Source organism: Drosophila albomicans, chromosome 3, assembly GCF_009650485.2.
Source record: "Drosophila albomicans strain 15112-1751.03 chromosome 3, ASM965048v2, whole genome shotgun sequence".
NCBI classification, from domain to species: Eukaryota; Metazoa; Arthropoda; class Insecta; order Diptera; family Drosophilidae; genus Drosophila; species Drosophila albomicans.
Genome location: NC_047629.2, coordinates 20,975,039 through 21,000,361, shown reverse-complemented (window position 1 = coordinate 21,000,361; position 25,323 = coordinate 20,975,039). Strand labels below are relative to the sequence as shown.

The 25,323-nt window shown below is 36.7% G+C and overlaps 3 protein-coding genes across 4 annotated transcripts in view; 1 reads left to right on the top strand and 2 right to left on the bottom strand.

Moving 5' to 3' along the window:
* The window catches only part of LOC117572294 (uncharacterized), a 62,021-nt gene that overhangs the window by 26,783 nt on the left and 9,915 nt on the right, over positions 1-25,323 (bottom strand). The gene's annotated exons all lie outside the window — the stretch shown is intronic.
* LOC117572298 (probable salivary secreted peptide) lies at positions 4,151-5,103 on the bottom strand. Its single transcript, XM_034255010.2, has 2 exons — positions 4,870-5,103; positions 4,151-4,792 (listed from the first exon to the last, which is right to left on the bottom strand). Exons 1-2 carry the CDS (start codon positions 5,068-5,070, stop codon positions 4,619-4,621), a joined length of 375 nt encoding a protein of 124 aa, XP_034110901.1. The 5' UTR covers positions 5,071-5,103; the 3' UTR covers positions 4,151-4,618.
* On the top strand, positions 18,838-23,038 carry LOC117572295 (sodium-dependent nutrient amino acid transporter 1). 2 transcript variants are annotated; one of them, XM_034255006.2, is made up of 7 exons: positions 18,839-19,496; positions 19,565-19,939; positions 20,976-21,165; positions 21,222-21,504; positions 21,566-21,742; positions 22,673-22,779; positions 22,860-23,038. In XM_034255006.2, exons 1-7 carry the CDS (start codon positions 19,003-19,005, stop codon positions 22,926-22,928), a joined length of 1,695 nt encoding a protein of 564 aa, XP_034110897.1. In that variant the 5' UTR covers positions 18,839-19,002; the 3' UTR covers positions 22,929-23,038. The 2 variants fall into 2 exon arrangements, with proteins under 2 accessions (XP_034110898.1, XP_034110897.1); XM_034255007.2 differs by lacking the exons at positions 21,566-21,742; positions 22,673-22,779; positions 22,860-23,038 and having other exon boundaries at positions 18,838-19,496; positions 21,262-21,500.

Below are 25,323 nucleotides of genomic sequence, written 5' to 3'. Positions count from 1 at the left end.
GAGTAAAGAGAGTGATAAGAAAGCCAGGAGCGTAATAACTGCAGCTAAAATCCATTGTTGTGTTCTGCTTTCAAATCCAAGACGAGTCAAAGTTAAGCCGGAAATTTGGAGTACGTTTGTTTTACCGCCTCGCCAGGACTCGACAGCTGCAACAATTGCATTTGATGCTCGAGAAACAATTGCTGCAAATATGGCAAATGGCAATTGAAAAACAAAAGCTGAAATGCGAAATCCTTTTTCTTGTACTTTCACACTTTATGCGCTTAACAAAGACACCAAAAGCAAACGCGTTGACAGCATAGCAAAAGGCGACAGCATTTCCAATGAAGGAAAGGGAATTGAGAGGTGTTTGCAGATGGAGAAGGAGAAGCAAAAGGAGAAGCAACCGCATCGAGGTCATGAACGTGTATAAGCTTATTCAACTTGGTCATTGGGTTGTGAATTGCACATCGAGAGGTATATATATATATATACTATATATGTGTTTGTGGTTTTTATCTTTTGTGAGACAAAGTCAAACGGAAATCTACATACAAGTATGTATGTATATGTAGAAACAAGTAAGAAAGCTACAGTCGAGCGTACTCGACTGTGAGATACCCGCTACCCATTTTGAATAAAAGAAATATATTTTGCGGTATTTTCTCAAAATATACTGAATATACTGCAAAAATACTAAAAAAATACCAAATGGTATATTTGGTATATCGACATAGTACCGTATTCAAAATATACCATAGACGGCACAATATACCAGATTGTCAGCCAAAGCAACTAAGACCCGTAGTAAGTAGGCGTTTTTCCCCATACAAAAGTATTTCTTTAATAACTACCACAATTTTTATCTGATCGCAACCAAATTTTCAGAAATCATAACTACTATAGTAATTATTATATATACCAAAATTCGGAACTCTAGCTTTAAAATTACGCTTGTTATTCGATTTTTTTGATTTGCGGGGGCGGAAGTGGGCGTGGCAAAAATTTGAAACAAACTTGATCTGCGTGCAAACATAACAAATGCTGTCGAAAAAAAATTATAGTTCTATCTCTTATAGTCTCTGAGATCCAGTGTTTCATACGGACGGACGGACAGACGGACAGACACACAGACGGACAGACGGACAGACGGACATGGCTATATCGTCTCGGCTGTTGACGCTGATCAAGAATATATATACTTTATAGGGTCGGAGATGCCTCCTTCTACCTGTTACATACATTTCCTGCCGGCACAAAGTTATAATACCCTTCTACCCTATGGGTAGCGGGTATAAAAACCCTTCAAGTTGCATTGATACGCGTACCGAAAACTCAAAAGGAAGAAGCGAACCCATTGAAAAGTTTCCTTTCAATTTCACAAGCAAAATACATCAAAAGCTCTTTGCCACTTTTTTTTGCATTTAATCGGATTGTCGTATTTAAAGCGCAAAACGAAAATAAATGTATGCATAGTGTATGCGTTATATTATATGTGGAATATGTCAGAAGGGATAGGGAATGACTTAATTGGAATTAATATGCTTACATAAATCCCATTTAGATCCAACAAGCTGCTGTTGCTGCTGCTGCCCTCAATTAATGTATGTATACGAGTGCTCGTACTAGTTTGAAGTAGACGCAGCTACAATGCACATTCACACACACACATACACAGGGGTTTCTCTATAAATACGTATATATATTTACGGTTATACGAGTACAGTGTAGGAGGAGTATAACTAGCAGGTACAAGGATGTGAATGCCGCTGGCAACTGTGCCATAATTTACACTCTATCGAACGATAACAAACAACCTGCATAATGTATGTCTCTTTATAACAACAACATCAACACGAACTGCACTAACTGCGCTTTCAGATACGCCCCCTCTTCTTCAGCTGGCTATTGAAGCACAATGTTGTTATTGAACGATGGGGTCACAAAGTGGCACAAACAGCAGAGCTTCAAACGTGCGCGTCTGCTATGCTTCTTGCACTCTTTGCTGCCTGCTGCCTTCTGCATTATCCTTGAATGTTGGCCAAAAGTGCATGAAAAAACGCTGTCACTCGACTGGGATATGTTCAAAGTTTCCCTCTGTGTGTGTGTGTGGGCACAAGGACAAGTTTCCAATAATACTGTGCGATGCAAAGATATGCTCTGTGCTCAGACTGTTGCTTCCAGTGACGGTTAATGGCGCTGCCAGTCAGTTAACTTTGCTCTCAAGGTGGCCAACAATTTGGGTTTTTCACATGCATTTGCATTTAAATGATCATTGGAAGACATTCTTGACGCATACAGCGCACATGTCGTATACGTAATGTGTACTGCGTTATTGCGTATACGCACTGGCTTCATGGGCATGGCAATAAAATTTTAATTCTCAACGATTGATGGCCCGCACACGCATCAATGGCTGATCCTAAGTCCAACTCTCGTTGACAACAAGCAGCCAGCGACGCTGTGGGAGCGACAAAAAGCAAAGGGAATGGGATGATGCGGGGAGGGGATGGGAGGGGAGAAGAGAGCTCTCTGAGCAGGCAATACATTACATTTTATATGGCACACAACACTTATTTGCATATGACTCAGCCAAAGCTTCGCCCACCCACAAGCTGTCTGTAACATTGATTGGATTTGTTTGAGTTTTAGAGGCAGCTCTGCAAGGGGGATGAAAGAGGGGAAGGAGGGAAGGAAGAGCTGCCGGATGAGGTTAAGTGCCTGGCATTTGGTAAATGCCAAAGAGCCTGCTCTGAAACTCGTGCTAATAATTTCCCATTTGCTCGGCCAAATTGCGGTTGCATCGTTTAATTTAATGTATGCCTTAATTATGCCTCTGTATCCATCCATTTAATTTTCTTTCTCTCTCTCTCTCTGTCTGCCTCTCTCTCTCTCTGTCTGCCTCTCTTGTGCATTCCATATATATCTCTTTATTTGCTTCAAACATGTGTGCTTAATGAAATGAAAGCAGCTTTTCAACTGCTCAACAACGTTCACATATCCTCTACACACAAAGAGAAAGAAAAGACGACAACATTTCAATTGATTAATTAAAGTGAAAGGCAAAAGTCAAAGAAATTAATGTTACTGCAATTTTGTTTTGCACTCAATTGGTAATAGCATTTATTATTTGGTAGCAACTGCAGCTATTCCTAGCCCCGGAATGCTCAGTGACCTTTTGAGGCATGGCCTTCAATCGACCTGACATTTTAAATTGCAGCGCATGCAACCAGAAAACTCAACAATTTCAATCTTTTCACAGCGCAACAAAAGCGTTGCTTCTGCATAGTCTACATATCGATAACACTTTGGCAAGTATTGATTTTATACATTTAATAGGTTTGGATTTCCGTTTTAATTAAACACATAAATGATGACCCAAAAACTTCATCAATTTATGGAAAGTTTTATTTAACTATATTATTTAATTGATATGAACAAAAGTGAGCATTAATATATCAATCAAAGAGAAATATAAATTTCTTAGCGCAAAAAATCATAAAGTATTTCCAAAAACTATTTTATTATCATTATTTTTCAAGAATGTTTTGCCGAAATTGCACAGAATTAAAATTATATTATATCGGTCACCCCTAAGGTGGTAGGGTATTATAATTTTTAGTACATTCAATAATACCTACTATACTTATGATTCCTGCGATCAGATAGAAATTATACAAGTTATCTAAGAATAACTTTTGTATGACTAGAATATCGATTATAATCTGGTCTTAGCTGCTTTAACCGACAATCTGTTATATTTTTTACTCTATGGTATATTTTGAATGTAGTACTCAACATAACATAACATATCAACATAACAAATATAGATTTCGGTATATGTTAGTATCTATATTAATTTGGTATAATTTTAGAATATGGTTTTATTAAAAATGAGTAGTGGGTATCTCACAGTCGGGGAAACTTGACTGAAGCATTCAAACTTATTTTAATTAAACACATTTTAACCACCTGAATATTATGACCCAAAAATGAAATAATATATTATTTGCTAAAACTATTTTACCCGTATTTAGATTTAGATTATCACCAACATTATTTTATATTCTACTAAAATGTGAGCTCAGCATATTTTATGCATTTTTATTATCTACAAGTATTTAGTTTCATTTAAATAATGAAGTGAAATGAAACGAAATTGCATAATTGAAAATGATTGATAGACGAATATTTAGTTTATTTAATGATAAATTTAGCTTAATAAGCTAGAAATATATAAAAGAGACGCTAGCATATAAGGGTCATTTCAATCATTTCCCCTACTTTCCCTCGGTTGCCAACTGAGTAAACAGTTTCGGCGTTGTTTATAAAACATGCGACTAAATAAAGTTGTCGCCGCTGTTTGTGAATTATAAATATTGTACTCCAGCAAATAAACAAACAAAATGAACAATAGCAGTGCGCAATCTATGCAAATAAACACAGACGTGAGACGTGAAAAAGATAGAGACAACAAGAGAGAGAGAAAGAGGGGAAGAGGGGGAGAGAAAGGCAGAATCTATAGGGAATAATCGCATCGTAATGCTGATTAAAATTATACACATATAGTATAAATAAATGTTAAGTAAATTGTAATCAAAATATTGCTCATAATTAAGACAATTTTTCCAATCCAGATTTAAATTCCGTATATATCCACAATGAAGCTGAATCCACGATTGCGCTGACTCTTGAAATGAATCTCGGCAAAACTGGCGCTAGGTCCGCCACCACGAAGATGCGCATAGCCACCCTTGCCCTCCTTGATCTGATCCGTAATTACAATTTGCGTAATTTTACGTTTCAAATTGGACTACGCATAAAAATAAAAATTCAAATAAGCGTAAAAATAAATACGGTGGGAATAAGAGAGAGGGGGAAAACACACACCTGCTGCTTGAACTTGTAGTCACGTGTAACCACGCGCAAGAACCTCGACTTTTCACTGATGACAACTCTCTCCAGATGCGTATCCCTGAACACTCGAGCGCCCCACGTCACGCTGTGACTCTGCTTCTTGTCATCTCCCTCAGCATGGCCAAGAGCCAACAAGGACATTAACACCAACCAGGCCAAGAAATAGACTTTCATTTTAGGCAATTTCTGATTCTCTATCCCTGATATGCGATATAGCCATAGCTTATATAGGTCTTAAAAACAATAGCTTAAAGTGCACAATACTTGGCAAGAACATTGTCATTGCATATTCATTCAATCAAAATCTTTTCTTTTCGCATTCTATATCAGCTGGCGTTGGGTAAAATTGCGCATCTGTTTGCTATTTTTAACCCACTGAACGAAGTAATTACGCATTCTCAAGGGAATTCAATGCCCCTTTCCAAAATAGTCAACAAATGTTTGCACTTAATTAAATTCGGAATTGATTTTATTTGAATTGCAGGACTGTTAATATTCTAAGGTCTAGCAATAAAATATATTAACTTATTTGAAATATTAACTTATTTAAATAATGTAAAGATAATTTCATTCCCACGTTGTAGCTATTTTATTAATTTATAAACTGTTGATATAAAAATAAGTAAGAAAACTACAATCGAAAGTGCTTGACTGTGAGACACCCGCCATCTATTTTCATTAAAACCATAAGGCTATATTTGGCATATCGATTCACTACATTTCAAATATACCAATATAGATTACAAAATATACCAGATTTTCAGTAAAGGCAACAAAGACCCGATTGTAGTAGGAGTTTTTTGCCATACGAAATAATTTTGTTAAATCATAAATACTTTAGCTATTATTAAATTGCTTTAAACGCTTGCTATTCGATGGGCGGAAGTGGGCGAGGCAAAAATAAACTTGATACAATACAATATAAAACTTTAAAAAATCTTAAAAGGAATGTTAAATAGAAGACATAATTAATGTTGATTGATATAAATTTTAAAAATACAAAATGTGTAAGACCCAAAAGCAAATTTCAACATTCTATTAATCACTTCATCCATCTACCCCATTAACCACTTGCACGCAGGGTATAACAATGCTCAATTTGAAGTCAAGGAAAATGTCAGGGTTGCTAAATTCTTTGGTCTTTTGCCTCAAATCAAGCAACAAAATAACAAAAAGAAAGTGCAAAAATTAAAAAAAAAACCCGAAAATGAAAATACATAGAAAATAAACTAGGTGGGGAAAGGGCGTAGAGAAAAAAAAAGAATTCCTCACAGCGCATTAAACATGCAAATTTCGAAATGGATTACACATGAATACCTAAAATGCTGGCATGGGCCAAGTCAGGAGAAGTCAGAGGCCATCTAGGGTCTGAAAAGCTGATGGGGGAAGGAATGGAGGGAAGAGAGAAGAGAGATCAGAGTGAAAGAAAGCTTGTTACTTTTCTTGCTCTGTTCGGTTCGGTTTCGTTTGCCAGTTGCTGCGGTGAGAAGGCGTTGCTTTAAATTTGCTTTAAGCCAAATATTTATTTAATTTTTGTTAGCTTCACCTCACACCCTCATCCCACTTCTGCTTCCCCTCCTTCTCCCCACCTATCTCTTAACGTATGCCCCGCTGCACAGATCCAATTTACTCAAGTACAAAGACCTTGTCGCGTATATTGTTGAAATTTTATTGTACAAACATGAGAACGTACAACATGTGCAAGTAAGTGAGTGTGTATTGGTGTATGTGTGTGTGTGAGTGTGTGTGTGTGTGTGGTTGAGCTTTATGGTTGCCACGTTGCTGTTTCTCATTTGTGTCTGTGGATTGGGGGAGGCACAAACAAATTCTAAGCTTGCGACCCGTTGTTAAGTGTCTGTTGTGGCCAAGTGTGGGTGTGTGTGTGTGTGTTGGTGTGTGCATTGGTGTATTTTGGTGTGTGTGAGTACCGCAAAATAAAAACGATTTTTGGCAAACAAATCAGCTACACAAAAACCACAATACAATCACTGAAAACAAGCATTCAATGGCAGCTCAACAGGCCGCAGTTTTAATGCCCTTACACTAAATAAAATAATATTAAAAGAACCTTCAAATTATATTAACTCATTAATAAAGGAGTAGCTAATAAATTTGACTATTAATATTAATTGCTCTGTATAACTGTTTTAAATAATATTAAATTGATTTATTTATAGAAGAATAAATCATATTTTTGTCATTTAATATTTATTGTTTTATACAAACGTTCATAGATATAATAACTAACTTTTGGATAAAGGAATAAGTCATAGTTTTGCCTCTTTATATTCATTGAATATTTATGTAATGCAGTTAAGCCTTGATTTGCTTTAAAACAACATTTCGCAAAAGTGAAGTTAATAGAAGCATATAACTTCAACTAATAAAATGGCATATTCTATTCAACAAAATTGCGTTTAATTCAAATGCCGCCTGTTTACTTAATTAACCAAATAAAATACACCAAAAATACGTATAATTAATTAGTTAATTCACTCTAAGCATTAAGATCCAACTACGACACACAAAAGAAATTAGTCAAAGCAACAAAACCGAAATTTGTTGGCGACTGGCATTAAATTTAATTGTTTTGTTTTTTTAGATTAGTTGCATAAGATATTAATTGCTAACAACTTTTTTTTGCAACGCCCATTTCCGACCTCGCAAAATGAACAAAGTCGAGTAACAAGTGTTATTTTGAAGCTAGAATTGAATTTAGGTATATACAATAATAACTGCAGTATTTATGATTTCTGAGAATTTCAATAAAAAAGATTTGGATAAAAATTGCTGATCTTATTGCTGCAGTCTAGCAATCGGATCTCAGCTACTTTGACGGACAATCTGGTATATTTTGAACATTATGGTATACTCTGAATGCAGCCCTTTATAAAAATACCAAACCTTCTGTATATTTTCAGTACTTTTAGGTATGTTATTTGGTATATTTTATGATTAATACCGCACTGTTTTAAACACAATCAAGGACACTCGACTGAAGCATTCCTATTTGTTTTTATCTAAGCTAAGCCATATTTATTTATTTTTTTTACTAATGTACATTAAATACTTATTGAGAATCATAACTATTTTAAATTAAAGGAGCTAAGTTTAAATTTTTTTTTTCTACTATATACTGAGAAAAAATATAAATTAAATTGGTTTTTTTAAATTATTTGCATTAGACACTTCTGGTAAATTTTTCATTTTTTAAGGTTTTGTTTTTTTTATGTATATTTCAAGTTTCGATAAAGTTGTCAAACTTTCCCTCGCTGTCTTTGTTGTTTTATAGTTCCACTATAAGAAAATTGAGTCATATAAAAATCGTTAAAATAGAAACACGAATATAAATATTTGTATTTGTTGTGCTACCATAAAATAACAGCAATATATTTCCAATTTTATGCTTTTATTTATGCAGCTTACAATTCAATATTGCGCCATGGCGATTGCTTCAAATTATTTTTACAATTGTTGATTTTATTTCATTGCATATCTGTGTTGCAGTTCAGCAAAAAGTCTCAAGTGATTCCAACTAACTCTCTTTTTATCTTTATATATATGTATGTATGTGTCTGTCTTTTTATCCTCAGAGTATAGAAGTATACACACTTAGTTGAATGTTTCTCTTTCATTTATTGCCTCAATTGTGTCGAGGCACTTTACTGTTAAAACGCTTTAAATAATTTTTAATTAAAACAAATGGCACTCGAAACAAAACACGCACTGCCAACACAAATCGACAGAGACAGTAAATGTAATTATATACACAGCGAAAGACAGAGAGAGGGAGAAAGAGAGAAAGAGAGAAGAGATGAAAGAGAGCACGAATTACGTGTTGTTTGTGCATGAAATCAAGTTCTGGTTGCTGTTGCTGTTGCTGTAGCTGTGGCGTCGTCGACGTCGTCGTTGTCGTCGTGCAACGCCAACTACGCACACACACCTACAAATTAACAACACCTGCAGCAATACACAAACACACACACACACATAGAGTTACACAGACTGTATTCGTGACAAGTTTGAGACAAAACAAACAGCAGTCTCAACTTCATTTGCTTTTGGGGTTTGGGGTTTTTGGGTGGCAACAACATCGAAAGCAGATGCCGACAACAGACACTGAGTGCAAGAGAGTGAAAGAGGAAAACAGACTTTTCGCACCCGCGGCACTTTTCACGCTTCAAATTGGCCACACACACACCCGCACACCTAAAGTGTAAGCTGCAGAGAGAGATAGAGAAAGCCATTAGCTAGGAGAAGCAACAGCAAAATGAACGCATTCAAACGGACACTGAACACAAATGAAAAGTTAATTCAACTTTAACCCAAGCAGTTTGCTTATAAAGGATGACCAAACCCGCCTCACTAATTCTCCCTCTCACACTCTCTACTTTTGTCTTTTTATCTCCCTCTCCACTTTAATAACACTTATTAGTTTCATATTTGGACTGGCAGAGCGTAGCACGAATTCCTAATTGTGCCTTGTAATCTGCGGCATTTGTCATACTCGTTGTTGTATTCCAATTCCTCTACTCGGGCATTCACAAACACTTGCCGCATGCCACATGGCACATGCCACACACACCACATGCCCACGCAGTTTGATAAAATCCACTTAGCTTCTGTCTGGTCTTTTCATTTTTATTTTTTTGTTGGGTTAAGGCAGAGTCATGCTCTCGTTCTCTTCTCGGCTGGCATCTTATAGCCAAAACTCAATGGCGTCATTTTGCCGTTGTTGTTGTTGGTGTTGTTGTTGACTGCGGCAAGCGTCATTTGCCACTCTTGGCGGTGTCTCTGTCGTGTCCGATTTTATTTTCTCTTTCTTTTTTTTGTTTGACAATATCAAAGTTGAACGACGCGTCGCGTCACTCTGCCACTTACCACTTGCCACCACTTGTCGGAGGAAGGCCAAAGACTGAGACTGAGCGACTGAGCTGAGCTCAGCTGCAAATAAATGCCATTTAAGGCCTTAGTATGCTAAACAACAATAACGTGGCGCCCAAGTGTCAGTTAACGCCTGTCAGACACAACAGTCGCAGTCGCACAGCAAAACCGATACAAACGGAACGCAACAAACAAACGAAAGAGGGGTGCGAAGAAGGGAAAGCTGAAGCCGAGAGACGTGTGTGCTCAACTTTTCTCATTTCCCCCAAAACGAATTTGCTACGATATTACGCATACGCCACATGCGCCAAAAAAATATACAGCTTCAACAGGCAATTTGCGCTGTTGAATCTATAAAATGCCGAAAACTGTAAATCCGTTTAAATATATATGATAGAAAAGCAGGCAAATAAAATAGAAAACATGAATTTGCTGATTTATGAAATAAAGCTTCAGCGCAAAATTAGTTTGATTAAGCAACAACAGTAACTGCATGCTTCTCAAATAACTAAGCTGAATCTAGTTTAATAAATAACAACTGCAAAAAAGTGGATCACAACTATTGAATTTCACAATATTACGCATACGCCACATGCGCAAAAAAAACAGCTTTAGCACACAATTTGCGCTGTTGCATCTATAAAATGTCGAGAACTGTAAATCTCTTCAAATGTGTGATAGAAATTCCAAAATCCGGGAAAACAAACAACACAAATAATGTTCATGGAACAACAATTAAATTTAAGAATTTATGAAACAGAGTTTGAATTAATAGCAGCAACTGCAATAAATGTAGTTTGATCCAAAGTCAAGCATAACTCTCAAATTGCATCATATTACGCATACGCCACATGCGCAAAAGCAATTTCAACAAGCAATTTGCGTTAATCAAACAACAATTGAGTTTTATGAAGCAAAGTAAAAGTCACTAAATTAGAAACAACTTTTTGCCTCTTAAATAATGATAAAAGTTGCTTAAAATAACAAACTTGAAGCTGAAATGATGTCAATTATAATTTTAAAATTACAAATCTGCAAAACTGCAACTATGGCAACATTTTATGAATTTTGATTGCTAGTTATAACTGCATGTGTCTTGTATATATTTTGTGAAATATCTCAGTTTTACCTGCTAATATAATTCAGCTACATTTATTTATTATAATCAATATGTTATATGCAACGCATAAACCAGTAAGTATGCATAATATTCTTTTTCCTTTATAAACTCGATAACACTGTTTGAAATATCCAACTTTGCAGCAGTTGCTATTTCAATCAAATTAAATGGAGTTGATCTAAAGTCAACCACAACTATCAAATTGCATCATGTTTTCTGCTGCTGCTTTGGTTTGGTTGCTTGATGAGGCAACAAAATGGTGGCAAGCAGCTTGTCAATTCTTTCATTGTCCTGCCTCGTTATCCTTGTGTCACTTGTGATTCAAAACTGAGAGATTGTGGTCAGAGGGCGGTTGACTTAAAGACGGCGTTGGCGAAAGCCCAGACGGAGGCGGCTTCAACAATGTGCGCTGTCATTGTGCCAGTTAAAAGCAAATTGCCACAAATGTTGCACAATGCGTACGTGTGTGTTTGAGTGTGTGTGTGTGTGTGTTAGAATCGGAGTCGGAGACTCGACAGTTCGTGGCTCGCGAAAGTACGACTGACAGTTTCAATGAATGCGAAATTTCTTTGGCTGAGCAAATCAGAGCTTGGCCGCAGCAATGTTGACTTGCCGCACAGCACAGTTGATGTTGCAGTTGTTGCAACTTCTTCAGCTGCTGCTTTTCTCGCTTCGCATGCAAATTGGCCTTTTGGCATTCGCTTTTTTGCTTTCATTCTCTGCGATAAGGCAACTAGCTAACTGCCACTCGAGACAACGTTGGTTGTGCAACGTGCTGCAAGTGCCGCAATTTCAGTTTAGAGTCAACAATAAAAATTTCGTTTTTGGGCAAATTAGTTTTCATATTTAATAGTGCATACAAAGTGTCACGTGGCATTAAACTAAGAACTTTAAGCTTGAAATGGCAATTGAAATTGCCTGCCGCACATGCCATATGCCACATGCCGCATGCCACATGCTACCTGCCAACTGCCAACTGCAAACTGCCAACTGTCAACAGGCAACTGTTTGCCCTGTGCTGCAACACAAACACGAAGAGGCACAAGGATCTGGGTTCTCGGAGTTCTTTGGCAAAACTTGGACAAAAATTAGACGTGGCAAGCAAGTAATGGAGACAGCAAATGCTTATTATTTGCATAAATTGCGCCAGCCACACACACACCTGCTAACCGTCACACAGCTACACACACACCTAGCTAGACAGAGTTTTTTATTCGAAAAATGCAAATTGTGTTGGAAATTTAAATGTCAGCTAACAATTCACTTGTTAAACTCACATTAACAACACAAACTGTGGCTGCCACAAGCGTGAGTGGCTGTCGCTACTGCCACTGTTGCTGCTGCTGCTGCTGCCACATGCAGCCACCGCAGCTAAGCGAAATAATTTCGTTACTCATGCGCCGCGTGGTACGCAGCGTAATTTGCTGCGGCTGCTTTGCTTTTAATCGAAGAAATTGGCAACAGCGAAATGTGAAAAAATTGCAGCTACCCTTTAAAAAGAGAACAAGTAAGAAGGTTATAGTTGAGTATGCTTGATTGTGAGATACCCTCCACCCATTTTTATTGAAAGCGCAACAGAATAAACAGTTCTGTATTCATTTTAAAATATACCAAATAATATACCACAAAAATATTAAAAATATAGTAAAGTAAATATTTGGTATATTGATATAGTACTACATTCAAAATATACCATAGAGTATATTAATATACCGCAAAAGTGCGAAATATATCTTAAATTTGGAATATTTGTATATTACTTTATTCTAAATAAATATACCAAAATACACCACATAATCAACCAAAGAGTTAAGACCCCTACTAAGTACGAGTTCCTATGCATACAAAAGAATATATAAACTATATAGGGTCGGAGATGCTCTGTCTGTTAACATTTGCCTGCCTTGCAAAGATTTTCATGCAACTCCGTCTGCATTTTGTTGCTTTTACAGGGTAAGCAAATAGCTAAGCTAAGGCGGCAGCTTATCATTATTTTTCCACTTCTTGTGCTCCTTTTTTTTTTGTCGTTTTTGTGTGTGGGTTATTCTAAAGCGAGGCTAAAAAACTTGGCACACAAAACTTTTCAATTTGTCGTGCTGAATGCGAATGCGGCTTTGCTGTCCTTCTTCTTATTGTTGTTGTCCTTGTTGCACGTTGTTGTTGCTGTTGTTGTTGCTGTTGTTGTTGTTGTTGTTACTGCCACTGATGGTGGCATGCGTAACAGCTTTGGTTTTGCTATTCGATGTCAATTTAAAGTTTACTTCGTTTTTTCTCATTGTGGCCGGATAAAGTTTCAGCGCAAAAAGTTTTTCGCATTGTTCGGGACGCAGCTGCCGGCTAGAAAATCGGTCCTGGGCCCGAGACCAAGACCGAGAACGAGAACGAGAACGAGCCCGGGCAAAGGGCCAGGCTAAGGATAAGAATATATAAGGCCAAGACTGGAGCCAAGACTAAGGGCTAAGCCTAGGTGGCATAATCGATTTGGTTTTGCGCTTTGCCTTTGCTTTTTCATTTTAATAACTTTTTGCTGCCCAGCGCAACAAAAGTGTGTGGCAACAATTACGTGCGGCAAACAAGCCAACAGCAACGGCAAACTGCAATCGAAAATGGCAACAATGGTGTGGCAACAACAGGACCAAAAAAAACATAGACGTGGAAAACGGATCGAGAAAAAAACGGAACTAAGAGCAAGGTAAGAAAAAGTGTAAGAGCAATGCCAAATTGGGTTAAAGACTTCGAGCTTGCGTTTGCTTTCCCTTGACATTTGGCGCCAGCTTCGAACTTTGCTGTGTGTGAGTTTGTGGCAGGTGATGCTGCTGCTGTTGCCGCTGCTGTTGCAAGTTTACGCCCCATAATTGAGGCACGCGCCACAACAAGCGCGGAGTGCAACAGCAAACCGTGATTGTCCTGAATATTTTGGCAAACAACTCTCCAGTGAATTTGATTCATTCTCTCTCTGTTTTGTGCGATTCTCTATGGATAGTTTTGGCGCATAAAACTCAAAATCCATAATTCATAATTCGCATTTAATAGGTAATATTTCATAACAGCTAATTTATTTAGATTATACAATACATAAACCACAGGAAAATGGCTTGGAAACCATCCAAAAAAACACACACACACGCACACAATTCCATTTATATTTCAGCTGGCTGACAGTTTAATTCAATTGAAGTTGATTAAAAATTAATTTCAAATTAAATGTGCGCTCAATGAAATTGCTATACTGCATTCAATGAGAGTGAGAGCGGAAGAGGGAAAGGGAAAGAACTCATAAGAGAGATTATTGACATCAAATGTCAGGGGTAAATGAGGTAGTTAAAAGCTGTCAGCTAACGTAGAAATTCGACACAATTTTGCGCACACAAAAAAACCACAACTGACCCACTCAGCCATCGAGTCACCCTGTCACCCAAACCATCAAGCCTCATGGCAAAAGTTGCCACACACACACTTATACGTTCACATACAATATTGAGGAACTTATACAATGCTGACTAATAAGTACACGAGGCAGCTCAAGCGGAAACGGAAGTTGTTCCAAAGTCCGTTGAAATCAATTTTAAAGGTAAACTTGTTACAAGTTACAACAACAACATTCGAAACACACAGAAACTAATTGCAATGCTCATTATACCCAGTAATTGCTGCACATTCCAAAGAGGGTGGCCCAAGCATTTGTGGATTATTAGCTCAAGTTGTAAATACAACATTATGCGTAATAAGCCAATTAAGGAATAGTGCAAAATAATTGCGAAAAAAAATAATAGCCTAATAATAATAAAATGTATGCCAGATTTTCATATTTCTAACTTATTAAAAATGTATAAAAATAACTGTTGTGACAATTACTTGCAGAAATTACATAAAATACTCATGATATATATGTAATATAATGTATATCATTTATCTATATTTAACAATAAAATTTTATAGAGAAGTGCATAAAAAATGTACAAACCAAATATGCAAGTCTTTGTTTCAATTTGCAATATTAATAAAAACACAAATTTTTGCTTTTATCTTTTTTGTTATTCAATCTACTAATGCATGTTGTATTTAAAGATCGAATTTTTTGTTATGCACTTCTTAATTTACTAAAAATTGTGATGTTTAAGTCAGCTGCTTTTTTAGTATTATTTTTAAACTGTTGTAATTTTTACTTTTGCAGCTACACCATTTTTTAATACTAAGTAATACTTAATAATTTAATATAATTAAAAGTTATATATTTTATGTAATAAATAAATACAAAATTCAGTACTTAAATTTATAATAGATAAATTTGGAAGCACTTACATATTATATATTTTAGGTGAATTTACAATATGTCATTCTCTATAAATTATATCGAAAATTGTTGATGGTGGAACACACAAATAAATTAAACAACGTTGAGCTAACAAATTCCATTATATTTGATTTCGAAAATTCAATTATGGCAATTAGCAACTGCAATGTCAGATTGATCCACTGATATTTATCTGAATTTATGCAGTCTGGCAGCTACTTTGATTCAATGTGCTGCTAATAGAAGCGCTTACATTGAGCTGCTCATGTAAATATGTTTAATAAATACACATAAATATTGTGGCTGTCATCACAAATCAGTGGTCTACGAGGAACAGCTCAATTAGTTACAATTTCATAATGAGAAATGCGCAATGTCATAAATAACCCAAAAAATATTGTAAAAACAATGAATCGATCCATATATAATACATACTCGTATATAAAATCAGTATAAGCTTTAATACCCAATTTAGCTCGAAAATTCCCATAAGCACAATTCATTGGACAATTCTATTTCATCTACACAACCAAATTGAATGCATGCAATTAAATATTTATTTATTAAATTCTACGGGTCATCTGTCCGTCGAGCAGAGACAACTTCTGCCAATTTTAGTTGCCACTTTGTTGTTGCCAAAGCTGTTTCTATACCCGCTACAAGTAGAGTAGTAGGGTATAATATGATATATTTTATAAAATATATATATATATATATATATATATATTTTATAAAATATATCATATTTTGACAATAATAATAATATACCAAATATATTTAAAAAATATACCGAATTTTATTGTACTATTTTTTAGTATATTAATTTGGTATGTTTCTTAGAATAATGCCACAACACAAAGAAAGACGTCTTTGACTACTTACAGTTATTTAAGAAATAATCTGACGCTCTGGTATATTTTGTTAACATATTTTGTACATTTTCAGTATATTAATTTACATTATACATTACACTATATTTTAAGACTAATTTCACAAAGTTTTGGTCTTATTGAAAATAGGTACCAAGTATATCGCAGTCGAGCACACTCAACTTTTTCACTTGTTGTTGTTGTTAATGGGCCTGCGAAACGTTGTTGCATTGAAAGTTGCTGCCTGTGTAACTGTGGCTGTTATCGATTGTTGTATACATGCTATATATGTATATATCTATATGCGTGTATGTGTGTGTGTATGTGTGCGTGTAACACTTACATATGTAGAAGTGTACGTGCTCCAGATGCGCCCCATTAGCGTCTCGCTCCTCTTTCCTTGGCAAAAGTTTTTGCGAAATTTATTTGCCTCATTTTGTGCACATTGTTTGGCTGTTGGAATCTGCGTGTTGTGGCACGGTAAAGTTGCAACGCTTGCAGCAGCAATTAAAAGCCAGTTCGCTTCCCTTCCTCACCCTTTTACAACTGCAACCCTATATAACGCACTGCACTTTAATGAACTCCGCCCGAAAAACTTAGTTTTCAGCTACAGCTAATGGCAATTTATGTGCGTTAATAATCGCTTAAAAATGTGAGAGAGAGAACGAGAGAGAGCGAGAGGAAAACATGTGTGCAAGAGAGCGAGACGGCGGCATAAATTACCCGCAATTTCCAGTGAACGTCTACAATCAGCGTTATCAAAGCCATTTAATTCTCATAAATCTGGCAAAAGTTGTTAAAAACCCATTTAAAACTGTCACCATAATGAACGCTCAGCATATCCAGCACTTTGATTCCATCTTTCCGTATCCCCATTTCCACAATCCGCCGCCCACTTTCTTTCGCTTTCTCTTGTGCTTTTCTCAGTCTTGTCTTCAACTTGGTTGCAACTGGAAAATGGCTGCTGTTGCAGCTGCAGCCAAGCAAAGCGGCGGTTGCCATCCTGACAGCCGTCTTCCTTTCGCTGGGGATGTTAATTAGAAAACTCTTGAAAATTATTAAAAACTTTCGTGTGGCTGTCAGTCGGACCAAAAAGAGAGAGTTGTCAACTTTTGCTCTACTCTACTCTCTACTCGGCTCTGTCCTAGATACTTAAAAACTTTGCATAGGTTCCTTCCCTTGTCGTACGAAACGTATTATCAATTCCTTTGCCGCTGCTGCTGCTGCTGCTACATGATACTCGTCGTCAACGTATACGTAATATTTCGTATGTGACAAGTTTCATAATGAAATACTTGATTGCCAGTGCAGCCAGATACTTTAAGCTCCCCAGCAGCAGCAGAGCAATAACAGCATGCAAAAGCGAGTTCAAGCCAAAGTTCAGCTGCAAGTTGAATTGCATTTGCAAATGCATAAATTATGATACACTTACAACTGTGGCAGCTATGCGAGAGTTGATAGTTTTTACGACCAGCCTGATTGTCGGTGTTGCCTGTCAGCTACTTTTATTACTTTCTACGAATCACTTTATGCGCTTAATGACAGAGTTCATTCTATTCTCTGGTTGAATAGTGTTCCTAAATACATAAACTAAATTGCATTAAATTAACTTCATTTCATTGGTGGTTAAATTTTCTGAATGACAAACGTAAATATTTTCTCAGTTTTTTGTGTTTTGCCCTCTATTTGGAAAGTTTACTAACATATGTTACATAAATTATTGCTATCATATTACTTACTCTCATAGCTTAAATGAAATTTAAAATGCAGTTGCAACTGTTTATTTTCTTTATATGAAAAACGTAAATATTTGCATGGCATTTTGTATTTTTTTTTTTCAGTTTTTTAAGTTCACGTTAAGAGTTTATTTATTTTAAAAATGTTGGCATGCTTTAAGCTAAAATATTTGTTCACATTGTGATGTTACTAATAAAACTAAATGATTGCTATCAAATTATTATATAATTTAATAAATTACTCTTTGAAAGGAATGAACATGCATTGAAGCTGTTTATATTCTCATATGAACATTATTATTTTAAGTTATTTCTTTAGAAAAGCTTCAACATTGTGATTTTACTAATGTAAATAAACGACTGCAATCATATTATTATTGAAGATAATAAATTATGATCGAATATTGAGTTGACGCCATTAATTAACAACGTTTTTAAGCATTTTCTCACAGCCAATCAACTGTGATTAATTGGGTAAATGCCGCCATTTTAATTGGTAAACTAACACAAATTCAATAAAGTTCATTATACATTACATTTAATTTGCCCAAGTTTTGCTCAAAAGTTTCTGTACTATTTCTATTAAGCACTGCGCAGTTTAAGCATTGCAATTTCAATTAGATAATTGCCACGCAAGTGTGGAATGTAAATGAGAAATAACACTTTTATTATTTTTGCGTAATACTTTTTGTCAATCACACAATAGTTTTCTCACTGCTCTAATAAGAACTTTAAACAATTTTCCATTTGACGTGTTTCAGCCCTTTGTGTGTGTGTTATTGTCATCAATTTGACGCTTCATTCAGCAGTTTAAACATACAATAAGCAGTCAGTCACTAATAAATAAAAACATAACTAATTTGCACATGCTGCCACAATGTACATATGTAATCCAAAATGCTGAACGACAAGTGGCCTTCTGGAGGGTCTGTTGTATCAAGTTCAAATGCAAATGCACTTAGCACCTTTTATTAGTGCCAATTAAGTGAAATTCTACAAATAGACGTACGTCTAGATAAAGATATAAATTCAACTGAACCAGACTGAACCAGATAAGCCGGAAAAACAATTTCACAATGCGACAATCTGCCACAGAAACACATCTCTCGAATCTCAAATCTCTGCGGTTAGTCGATGTGCGCTATTCTGTGCCTTTCGGTGACATCAGTCGACTGTTGAATCTCAAAGTGTGCAGTGCCTAAGATGTCGCAGACTAAGATACAAATCACAACGAAGGAGAAGCCCAAGGAAGAGTGGGGCAATGGGCTGGAGTTTCTCTTCTCGTGCATCTCGTTGTCGGTGGGCTTGGGAAATATCTGGCGATTTCCCTACATTGCTTTTCAAAATGGTGGCGGCACCTTTGTCATACCCTATTTGATTGCCTTGCTCGTAATTGGACGACCCGTTTACTATTTGGAGATTTCGCTGGGACAGTTTCGTGGCAGCGGCGTGCTGCGTGCCTTTGATCTGGCGCCCATACTCAAGGGCGTGGCAGCGGGTCAAGTGTTGGCCACCGGCGCCTCCATCACATACTATTCATGCATAATGGCTTTGACGCTGCGCTTTCTGTTGGCCTCGTTCAGCTCGCAGCTGCCCTGGAGCAGCTGTCAGGAGAGTTGGGGCAACGTTTGTTACGATGGCACCAACTCTACCCTCAATGCCACTGGCAAAATGTCGCCTGCTCAGCTCTACTTCGAGTAAGTCTCAGAGTGTCTCAGTGCTTTCTCAATTATGTGTGAGCTTGAATATTTGTTGCCTTCTGCAGACGTGAAATACTGCACGAGTTGCCCAACATTGACAATGGCTTGGGCATGCCCAATTGGCAGCTGGTTGCCTGTCTTGCGGTTGCCTGGCTGATCATTGGTGGCGTCCTCATACGTGGCATCAAGAGCAGTGGCAAGGCTGCTTATTTTCTTGGCGTCTTTCCCTATGTGGTGCTCCTCATCCTGCTGCTGCGTGCTGTGACGCTGCCTGGTGCCTGGGATGGAATTGTGTACTTCTTTAAGCCACAGTGGCGAGAGCTGCTCAATCCTTTAGTTTGGTATGCAGCTGTCACGCAGGTCTTCTTCTCGCTGGCCATTTGCTTTGGCACCCTGATCACTTACGCCTCGTATAACAACTTTAACCGAAATGTCTATAAGTAAGTGAAGCTCAGATTTTCTTTATAATATTATTGAAGCGTTCGTAAAAGAATAATTTTGTTTCATATTTCGTTCGGGTTTGGTTTTTTTACATTTTATCTTTCATTCGTGAATGAACGAACACAGTTTACCAACAAAATGATATATCTAAAAAATATCCGATTGATATTACTCAAATGTTGGATCGAAGGAACAAAAATTATCCGTTTACTTAAAGTGAACCAACTGATTAAGTTCACGTTTATCGATTCTTTAGTCTCCAGTTCAATATTGTTCCATAGTTCATTCTTGTTCGATTGGTTACTTTGAATCTGTAGTTCGAGAACGAACGAGCAAATATTTCTTATATTGAAATATGTTCATTGCTTTTTTATTTAGTTTATTCTTGTTTAGTTGTGTGCCTTGAATCTCTAGTTCTTGTTAATTTGAGAACAATCTTTATTTTTCTGTTTTGATTATTTTCTTTTAACATTTTCGATTATTCGTGGCAGAAGAGTTTATCCTTACTAATCGTATGTTTTAACATAAAATAATCAATATACAAAATACGCACATTGAATTGAAATTTAATCCTTGAATGCGCTAGTTAGTGATAGCTTCCATAAGAAGAAGCAGGAAAAGATAATAAAACTAAAGCGTGAACAACAGCAATGAATGGAACAAGGAACAAAGTAGAATGAAACAAAAATAGCAATCTAGATTACTATGCAACGAATGGAAAAGGGAACAAAATAGAAAGAACAAGAAGAACAACCTAGTAAACTTAACCAAAAATTAAACGGGAAACAAAATGGAACGAAACAAAAATAGCAATCTAGTTTACTAGTTAATAAATGAAACAGGGAACAAAATGCAAAGTAACAAAAAGAACAATCTTGTTTCCTAAGCAACGAATGAAACAGGGAACAAAATGGATAGACACAAACAGAACGACCTTCTTAAGAGTTAAAAAATGAACAATCTTATTCAGCGAATTAAACGATGAGTGCAAAACACAACTCTATACCATAATTAATCATATTTTCTGCTCCACAGCGACATTGTCATCATTACCACCATGGATTCTTGTTCCTCCATTATCGCTGGATGCATCACATTCGGCATATTAGGCAACTTGGCCAAACAGACAGGCATCACGGACATTGCGAGCGTGGTGAAGGGCGGCGCTGGCTTGGCCTTCATCTCGTACCCGGATGCCATTGCCAAGTTCGAGTATGTGCCACAGGTAAGGTTTCGAGAACGTCGTGCGCCTTGTGCGCTTTAAAGCACAACTACCTAAAGATGTTCGCGGTCCTTTTCTTCCTCATGCTTTTCGTCTTAGGCATCGGCAGCACTGTCGGCATGGGCTCCTGCATTCTGCGCGTCATACGCGACCAGTTTGGGAAAAGAGCGGGACCGAGTTGGGTGCTGGCCGGCGGTCTGGCAACGCTGGGCTTTTGTGTGAGCATCGTTTACATGACACCCGGTGGACAATTCATCCTCAATCTGGTCGATTTCTATGGTGTCTCCTTTACGGCATTGATTCTCGCCATTGGCGAACTACTCGCCGTCGCCTGGCTTTATGGTAAGCCTTTTCTCTCTTCCATTGCTGTTACACTTTGACCGCATTGCTTCTCAATTAACAGGTGTGCAACGCTTTTGCGCTGATATCAAGTACATGATGGGCATCGAGACCGGCTGGTATTGGCGCATCTGCTGGGCTTTTATTACGCCTGGACTGATGACCGCCGTCCTTGTCTATATGCTGTTCGACATGTCCGCCCTCACGTACAAGGGCGTGGCATATCCTCGACTCGCACACGGTAAGCCAATTAGTTTTATTACTCAGCTCGCAGAAAAATCAATAGTTTGGATTCACAAGTACTTTGTCCATAACTTTATCTGTCTTTATCTTTTACGTGTTCCTACGTAGCGAACTTGAAACATATTTGTGTTCTTCTAGTTACAAACTAATCTAGCTGACAGTTTATTATTACGCGCATTGCACCACCTTTACAAAGCTTAAACATTGCAAAAGGTATTTTAAAAATGTGGTAGAATCATTTCTCAGTTTCTATTATCGAGACACAGCACGCTAAATCTAAATATTCTCCATTTTAATATCCTATAGCAAGCTAGAGGCCTAGAAATATATTTTTTATTAAACATTGCATAGAATATTAGCTTTAGGTCGGAAAAGTAATTAAAAAAAATTGTAAAATGAGAAACCTTTGATATGTACTACATATAGTAAATTAGTATATTGTATATTAACAGTTGCAGTTGTCATACTTTTTTAAGTCAAACAACTAATCAAATCTATACTAACTTAGTTGTTATTTAGTATTTATTTTACTACTAATATACTAGTATATGTTTATGTAATAAATGAGAATTATTTAGTATTTTATATATAGTATATTACTGCACACTTAGTATATTTCAAAAAAGTTGCAGTTATCACACTTCTTTTCAGTCAAATAACTAAACAAAAAAATACTAACTTAGTTGCAGGCCATTATTTAGTATTTATTTTACTGCTAATATACTAGTATAATTTAATGTACTAAATGAGAATCATTTAGTATTTTCCATATAGTAGATTAGTACACATTTAGTATATTTAAAAACCAAAGTTGCAGTTATCACACTTCTTCTCAGCCAAACAACTAAACAAATCAATACTAAGTTAATTGCAGCATAAATTGCAGACAATACATTAGAATTGCAATTTGTTTTAATTTGTCTTTTAGTGTTTGGCTGGTGCCTGTCTGCCTTTGGTCTGCTGCAGCTGCCCGGCTGGGCCTTGTACGCTGTCTACCAGCGCCGCAAACAAACCGCAAACAGCAGTTTGTGGCAGGTGAGTTTGTCAACTTAACAGTCTAATTAACCATCGAGAGTTGAAACCGTATTTTATTTGTTGTTTTTTTTTTTGCACAGCGGATACGCGCAGCTTGCCAACCCGATGAGAGCTGGGGACCCGCCAATGCACAAGTGCCACTCGAATAGCTGACGTTGCGTATACGTAATGTGTTTGTTTTAGTAGAGAGAGCAAGTGCTTAGTTTAGAGTTTAGAATGCGTATAATAAAATTGCACACTTTTGGCATTGGCCATAAAAGCACTAAAAATACGGGAATGCGGGAAATAAATTGCGTTTTGTGCGGGGGAGGCAAAAGCAGTCAGCACATTAACTCAAATGGTTGAGGAGGATGAAGAGAATGGGAGAAGGAGGCAACTGCCAGGAGCAGGCAAAGAGAGCGAGTCAACCGAGTGTATAGCAATGCTTTTAATTACCCCAGGGCGCAGCCTGTGCCACATCATGCAGCATGCGGCATGCAACATAGAAGTCAATGGGCGGACAGCAAGTGCAACTGCAACTGAAGCTGAAGCTGCGCTTTGTTGTGTGTGTTTTTGTATGTGTGCTTGAAATGCCAGACATGTCGGCAATGCGGAAATGCGCAAATATCAAATGAAAACAAGCGACTAAAGTGAACGGAACGTAAATAAAACATTTTCCTAGCTGTTGTTCAACGTGCTCATTTAGTCAGTGTGCGACAGAGACAGCGCACGAGAGAGAGAAAGAGAGCGAGAACGAAAGGGAGGCAGCGAGTGAGTTGTGAAGTTGCGCTGCTGCTGGGCAACAAATCAAAATGGCGTTCAGTTCACATACAACTGTACAAGCATCCATCATTGTATTGGTGAATGCGTGCGAGTGCAAGTGTGTGTGTGTCAGAGTGTGTATCAGTGTGTGTGTCAGAGTGTGTATCAGTGTGTGTGTGTGTGTGACAAAGTTGAAATGTAAATATGCAAAAGCGAAGCGTGCGAAATGTTATTCAGAGTTTGTCGTCCATTTTGCCAGTGCAACGCTTTCAGCATATGACAACAGTGTGTGTGCGTGTGTGTGTATATATGTGAGTAATGTGTGTGCGTGTGTGTGTGTTGTTGCGCGCATCAGTTGTCAAAAAGTGACAGTGTTAAATTTTTTCATTTACCCCCAGCTCCTTCGCTTTTAACCCAGCCAGGCTAACGGCCTTTTGTTGTTGCCGCTTTCATTTGCAATGCAGACACCAACAACAACAACAACAAAGAGAATAAGAAGCAGAAGCAGAGAGACAGCAAGTACAACAACAAATTGAAGTGTATGTTGACTTTGACTGACGCGTTGTTAGCCGTGAAGTGTGTGTGCCCAGCGACGTCACAGCCAACTGGCATTGCGTGCCTTTCTTGGCTGACACACCCACAGCAACCAACACACACAAACACACACACACACACACATAGCAATAGACGCCACTTTTGGCGGCGTCTCATAATACCCTGTATCAAAAAGTTGGCGCATAAGAGCTAAAGTACAAACTTAGTGAAAAGAAAACGTTGTAAATATGATTTACAGGGTATCTCCCAACAGAAAACAATCATTGAAACATATCAATATTAATGACTCTTTAATTATGATATAGACTACTTCTCTCAAGTGCGCCTTTAGAGAGTATCTTTTAATTGCTTTTAATTAATTATTAATGCAGAACTAAAGAAACTTTTTTGATATCTAACTTTCACTTTTCTACGCACGCTATCTCTTTCTCTACAAATAATTTGAAAATAATGTTAAGCAAATTGGCCATTATTTTCCTCGAAATAGGCAACTAAATAAATGCCAAGTTATCTGCACATAATTAATAATTTTCACATTCATTTTATAGCATACCAAAGCATACCAAAGTTGTTTTAATTTAGCTCACTGTTTGTAAAATCTAGAAAAAAAAAAATTGTTTCTATGAATATGACGAAAAATTTAAATTGATCAAAGCTACTATCTCTAATCTTTATATACATATGTACATATAACTATAACTTTAAAATGTGTATTTGCAGCAGAAAATATATTTAGCAAACTGTAAATAATATTTGGAAACGGCTTAGAAATGTAAAAGTAATATTTAGAGTAATTTCTATCAAGAATTTAAAATTTTTTTAATAGAAGTATCAATTGTAAGTGCATATACTATGTATGTATGTTAGCTAGATATTTTAATCTAAATATTCAGCATATGTATGTATGTTAGCTAGATATTTTAATCAAATATTCAGCAATTCGTAATATTAAAATGTTACTTGGAAAAACAAGAGTAATATTTTCAGTAGAGAGTGATTTACAAAATGGTTAATTTTAATAATTTAAGTCACAGAACATATTATTATTTTAACTTAATTTAAGTTTATAATTAACACTCTTTACGAAACAATAAAATTTTGTACAAAAAAGTAAAGTGTTTTCGAAGTTACAAGTTAAATTCATGGGAAATTCAACTGCAAGTGTTTTCTATGACACTTCTTTTTAAGAATATTTCATAGAAACATCAAATATAGCTGCTTTATACAAGGTATCTCTAAGCTGCCAAT